At 42.6% G+C, this 6,103-nt stretch overlaps 1 protein-coding gene across 1 annotated transcript; it reads right to left on the bottom strand.

Moving 5' to 3' along the window:
* Nucleotides 1-2,725: 2,725 nt before the first annotated feature.
* Nucleotides 2,726-5,921, bottom strand: LOC118826008 (E3 ubiquitin-protein ligase TRIM39-like). Its single transcript, XM_036596899.1, has 6 exons — nucleotides 5,310-5,921; nucleotides 5,118-5,213; nucleotides 4,767-5,000; nucleotides 4,520-4,671; nucleotides 4,248-4,273; nucleotides 2,726-4,136 (listed from the first exon to the last, which is right to left on the bottom strand). The coding sequence occupies exons 1-6, from the start codon at nucleotides 5,919-5,921 to the stop codon at nucleotides 3,589-3,591; spliced, it is 1,668 nt and encodes a 555-aa protein (XP_036452792.1). The 3' UTR covers nucleotides 2,726-3,588.
* Nucleotides 5,922-6,103: the final 182 nt, after the last annotated feature.

Here is a 6,103-nt window from a genome sequence, read left to right as displayed (position 1 = left end):
TGAGGCCACGCCCACCATTTCCTGATGACAGTCTGTTGCACTTGCAAGGTTTGTCCACCAGGTGGAAGACATTCACCAACAGAATCCCAGCTCATCTCTTCATGTCCAAAAACACCAAACTTATTCCACCATCTAGTAACATATCTGACTTACAGTGCTGTGTTTAATGTAGAACCTCATTAGAACCACTTTTCTACCATATCAGAACCTTTTTATTGGTTTTCTGAGTTTCTGGTGTTGAGAATTTTATCCTTGAACTGTAAAAAGATCTGAAAACAAATGTTTTAAAGAATAAAGTAAAGTAAGCAGATGTTTCTGCAAAACGCTGCCAGATTTTTCATGAAGTTTATTATAAATGTTTTTGTAGATATTTCCAGAATAGAATCACTTCAGCACATTTTTAAAGGAACATAGAATTTTAATCAAGTAATTTAATTGTAGTGTTGTAGCTCCCACTACTGGCTCGTTCAGCCTTGGACGCATGGAAGGGGTGACCATGCAGAGTGGCCATGCGCTTGGGTTCTTGGTAGGTGCTGCTCCTGATAATCGAGAGACTTTTATGTTGTAAATAAGTTGTGTTGTTGGCTTAAAGGTGTGTTTATGTATTGTGCCTTATTGTGCTGGGCTGTGGTGAAGTTAGGTGGGTCTGTTTATCTACCAGGAATGGAAAATGTATGTCTAGAACTTCCCTGCCTGCTTCCCGACTGTGTCAGTCAGCGCTGGGTGGTTCTCCACTATTGCTGTATTCAATGAAGAGCATTATTCTAAAGCGCAATGTTCACCACATTTCCTTCTTCATCTGATACATCACAGCGTTCTGGTGCAGGTTTCCAGGCTCTCTTTGCTGTTCTTGATCAATATGTTGTGTTTTTCATATTGTGTCCCACATATTTTGATCTTCACTGCTCAGACAATAATCAAACAGACCACCAGAGGGCAGCAGAGTGATCTCCTAAAATGGCAGTGAAGCTCTTACCCTGAAGATCCAGCTCAGAATCAGAGCCTGACAGGGAGAGGAGTTATTTACGACGGTGTTTTAGAGCCACTGTTAATAAAAACAGTAGACTTCGAGAATAAAGTCGTAATATTTTGAGAATAAAGTCGTAATATTTGGAGGATAAAGTGGTCTAACTGTAGGGGGGCTAACTGTAGGGGGCTGCCATAACGCATTGGGGTCTTGGTTGCTGTACTGGCACCGGAGCTCCACTCACTCCTGTCTCTCTGTGGATCATTTTGATCATCATTCTCACTGTCTGTGAAACTTCATGCCCTCTTTGAATGGGGGGAGATGTAGCCCCCAATAGCCGTGTAGACGACCCTGCCTGAGGTTCTCCTTCAACAACACAGACAGACAGTTTCCTCCGAGTCCGTCCGGCTCTTTATTCTAGATAAACACGGTTTCCTGCTCAGCTGGTTCTTATACTATAACAGGCTGGTGCTGATGTGCAGGACAGACAGGGAGGCTGAGTGTTTCTTTATGGGTGAATCGACATGAAAGTCTAACTCCACCAGGAGGTGCTGCTTCCCTTTGCGAAGCCTTTGGCCACAATATTGAGACCTTTCCTGGTATTAATGACACTTTAATATTGTAATTCTACAACTTTTTTCTCGAAATTTTACAACTTTTTTCTCGAAGTCTGCTATTTTTATTTTTATTAACCCTTATTGGCCATAAAACGCCATCATATTTCTTTGCTGCACCAGGGCTTGGAAATCGACTTCACATCGCACTGCATTATGGGACTGTACTGCTATATTGGCGGTGCTCATTCTTTATTTATATGCAAATATCCAAACTCACTGCAAGAGGATGAACTGATGATGTTCTGTTGTGATTGTTCTTAACAGTGAATCAAAGAAGAAGGGTGTCTATCATAACCTCCTCCAGATGGAGGCCAAACAGTGTTATATGATAAAATCAGCCTTACTGACAGTGTGGATCCACACATGCTCCTAAACAAAGAGCCGTAATGACTCTGATATCCTACCTTCTGTTTTGTTCACAGACTCTTTTCCTAGCTTGTGTGGTTTAGTGCCTGTTCTTCAGAGTAACTTATGTAGTCAGTCACTTAAAGCCCATGGACAGTGTGCAGATGGATATTTCACTCAGACACTGGCAGGTTTAACTCAATACTGGCAGTTTCTACACTAAAGTGAGCTTTATTTGAGGCGGCTCCATTAGACGCATCACAGAAGTTGTTCAGAAAAGACAGGCAAACCTCATTACTGACACTTTACCACTAACTGATCATGACAGTGCAGCACAGTGAGCGTCTCTCTGATCACTGCTCTGTGTCATGACGGTCAATATGATGTAGATCTTCTAGGAAAATGAGGTCTGAGGGAGACTGAAACTCCCACAGAGCAGCTTCTCTCTCACAGGCCTGAGGAAACTCCTACAAGGCCTGAGGCTCAGACCCTGAACTGGACACTTGAGAAAATGGAGGAGTTTCAGGCTTAAATCCTGAACTTTACCAGCTGTGAAGATTGAAGAGGAGCTGAGGCAGGAAGTGCATCCAAGCTGTCTTATTTAAACACAAGGACAATCAAAAAACACAAGGAAACGAAGATGGAGACGTACAAATTTACACACAATGGATACGACTTGGCAGAGCAACATGAGGGCTACTTATACAAGCATACAGGACCAGAACCACCTGAGAAGGAGGGGTTAGAAACTGTACACAAGTGGGAAAAGTAACAACACGACTAGAGACAGGAAATGTAAAAGATAAGACTGAATCAGGATCTGTCATTTATTTATGTAGAACAGGCAAAAGCTTATGATGAATCAGCATTAAATCTCTGATAGAAACATCACTAATAACCATGGATTTGTATGGAAACCACTCTTCACTGTACTTGTGCTCTACAAACACAGTGAAGACATTACCAAAGCTTTACAAGCCTCATTGCTAAAATAAGCTAAATAAAAGAGCTAAATCAGTTCAAACTCACTGAAGTCATGTACACTGACGCTAGAAACCCTTGATCCTCTTCATGATGGATCTCACTCTCCCAGAAGCTCCACAGTGTTTGTAGGACAGAAGGAAAGTGCAGCCCAGGCTGGAACCTCCACCTGCTTTATTACGATGCCCTAAAATCTCTCATTATCTCCACCAAATTCAGTAGAACTCCATCATAGAAACAGCATTAGTGTAGCTGTGTTCTTATACAGTGTATATGCAGTTCTGCTCTGTGCAGGTGAACCATCTAAACTTACTGTAGATGCTTAGTAACATTACTCTTCTTTAACGTCGCATCTCAGGTTCAGTCTTCTTAGTACTGAAAGACACAGTAGGTTTATTTATTTGAGACTTTATTCTGTCTGGAAGAAGAAGCAGATGTTCTCACTCAGTATCTTCATCTCCTCTCAGCTCAGTTTGGTCTACAAACATCTCAGCTGTATAAAAATGCAGGTTTGTACAGATAAACTCTGCTCATTTTCTAATGATGAACACTACTGTGACGCCATTTTAGCATAAAATCAGCTTCTCTACATTCTATACACATGATTAAAAAGTTGGAGGTGTTTGTCAGAAGAAGTCGTTATTCTGGATTAAAGTGATTTTATGAGGTAAAAGAGCCTCATTTATCATGATCAACAGGTGTGATGATCAGCGGTGCTGAGTTTTTACCTCCATCATTGGGGCAGGGACTGAAATATGGATAGAGTTTCTCAGTGAAAGACTGACCAGTGAAAGAGTAGATATGAGACCTGGCCTCAACATCATAGAAGGAGACCAGACCCTCCTCATAATCCACAAACACCCCCACCTTCTGGGGAGCCTGTTTCAAGGAGAGGGGGACAGAAGGAGAGTCCAGAGCCTCATATTCAGACTCATTTCTCAGCCACACAGTCCAGTATCCATCCTCAGGACTCAGTGTAATCAACCCCTTCCTGTTAATGGACTCTCTGGACACTCCTATTGCCCACTTAGTCTTCCCACTGACCTGAACCTCATAGTAAAATCTCCCTGAGGAGAACCCCTCCTTTCCCAGAACACAGACACAACGATCAAACCTCTCTGGTTTTTCAGGAAGATTCTGTTCTGTGTCTCCACATGTGACCTGTTTACCATCATCAGACAGAACGAGAGCAGGATGAGCTGAATCAGGATCCAGAGTCACATCAACTGAGAGAGAAAACACTTTAAATTAATTTTAATAATCTACCACATACAACAACAACAACAACAACAAAGACAAACCATGTTTATGTATTTCAGCAGAGAGAACTCACAGACCTGCATGTTGCTGAATTCTCTTATTTCTGTTTGAAAAAGAATAATGATCATCATTTACTATTAGAGTTATAATTGTGCCTGATTTTATTCTTTCAGATAAACTATAAAACAGCACTGTAACATTCACAGTGAAAGACCCTGAATATAGTGATTTTCATGGAGTAGAGTTTTCATAGAATTATCCAGAATAAATCACTTAAATTAACCATTTATAAAACATTCATTAATGTTATAAGATTTCTGATGATAATCGCTTGCTGATCAGTAGATACTCACCAATCTCCACAACCCTCTCCATCTCCTTACTGAGCTCTTCCTGAAGCTGAGTCAGAGCTCTCCTCAGAGTCTCCACCCTCAGATGAGTGTTAATCCTGACGTCAGTCCAGTTCTTGGTGTGTGGACGGCTGCAGAGGGACGGGTAAACCTACAGTCCAGCAGGAGAGAGGAGAAACCCCTCAGCATGGGGAGTGCTGTCCTGTGATGGACTGCATTACTATTGAGAAACAGAGGGACTCTGACCTGTAGGAGGTGGAGGTGGTCCTCAGTGTGGGAGAGCTGCTCCAGCTCAGTGTCTCTCCTCTTTAGCTCAGTGATTTCCTGCTCCAGCTCTTTAATGAACTCTTCAGCCTGCCTCTCTGCTGCTTTCTGCTTCTCCTCCATCACCTCAAGCAGCTCCGCCTGGCTTCTCTCAATGCAGCGCAGCAGAGCTCTGAAGACCTCCACCCTGTCTGCTTTCTCCTTCTCTGTGTTTTTCTAACAGGAGGCCATTAACTTGCATTAATTTTTTAATTTAAATCAGTTTAAGTCTAGAAAGTGTATTATAACTGAATGAAAGTAGTGACTACAGTTCAGGTCACTGTTTACACTCACTTTATTGAGTTTTACAGAGTGTTTGATTTCCTCAATCTTCTTCAGTCGGTTTTGGATCATCCGCTGAACTTTTGCCTGTGTCTTTACCAGCCGAGTCTATGACAAACAGACAAGTCACAACAACACAATTACTTAGGACTTTTCTTGTGCAAAAACATGAGATTAATTATTATCTGTCAAAATATTCCTCACCTTCTTCTCTCCACTCTCCTCCTCTATAGGAACAGTGCTGTGAGTCTTGTGGTCTGTCTCAGTGCAGAACTGACACACACTCGTCTGGTCGTCTCTACAGAACAGCTCCAGGGGTCTCCCATGTTTCTGGCAGTTATAGTCCTCCAGGTTCTCCACAGCGTTAATAATTTTGTGGCTTTTGAAGGCAGGAACTCTCTGATGAGGCTCCAGGTGAGTCTCGCAGTAAGAGGTCATACAGATCAGACAGGACTTCAGAGCTGGACTCTTCTTTCCACTGCAGATGTCACAGAGCACCTGAGAGCTGGAGGGTTTATTTGGGGTTCTTCTGGATTTCACCTGATCTGACTTCTTGAACTGAGCAGCCAGTCCAGAGATGAACGTGTTCACACACAGATCAGGCCTTTTGGAGAAATCTGTCTTACAAACTGGACACTGGCAGCGTGAACTGCTGTCCCAGCACTCTTTGAGACAGACCATGCAGAAGTTGTGTCCACATGGAGTCGTGACTGGATCAGTGAACACATCCAGACAGATAGAGCACTGGAGCTGATCTTCAGACAGGAGACTGCTGGAGGAAGCCATGACTGACAGGAAGAGACACAGCAAGGTCATGAGGAACAGCAAGGCCGCTGTTTATACCATAGAAAACATCCTACATTTTGATTCAAGATTATTAGATACTAATTTTAAAACAAGTAATAATACATCTAGTCCACAGCTGTCAGACTCCAGTGTTCCAGAGTTCAGGAAACATTAATCCCTGCAGAGCTGTGGCCTGGAAGTAGCCCATTTGT

This window comes from Colossoma macropomum, unplaced genomic scaffold, assembly GCF_904425465.1.
Source record: "Colossoma macropomum unplaced genomic scaffold, Colossoma_macropomum, whole genome shotgun sequence".
Taxonomy (NCBI): Eukaryota; Metazoa; Chordata; class Actinopteri; order Characiformes; family Serrasalmidae; genus Colossoma; species Colossoma macropomum.
This window is presented reverse-complemented; position numbering and strand designations above follow the sequence as displayed.

Bases quoted from the DNA above. Each gene is read 5' to 3' on its own strand.
- LOC118826008 (XM_036596899.1), bottom strand. From the start codon at position 5,921: ATGACCTTGCTGTGTCTCTTCCTGTCAGTCATGGCTTCCTCCAGCAGT. The intron at 4,274-4,519 runs GTATCTACTGAT...TTTTTCAAACAG, and splicing joins AGGGTTGTGGAGATTGGTGA to AAATAAGAGAATTCAGCAAC. The intron at 4,137-4,247 runs GTCTGTGAGTTC...TTTCTCTCTCAG, and splicing joins GAGAATTCAGCAACATGCAG to TTGATGTGACTCTGGATCCT.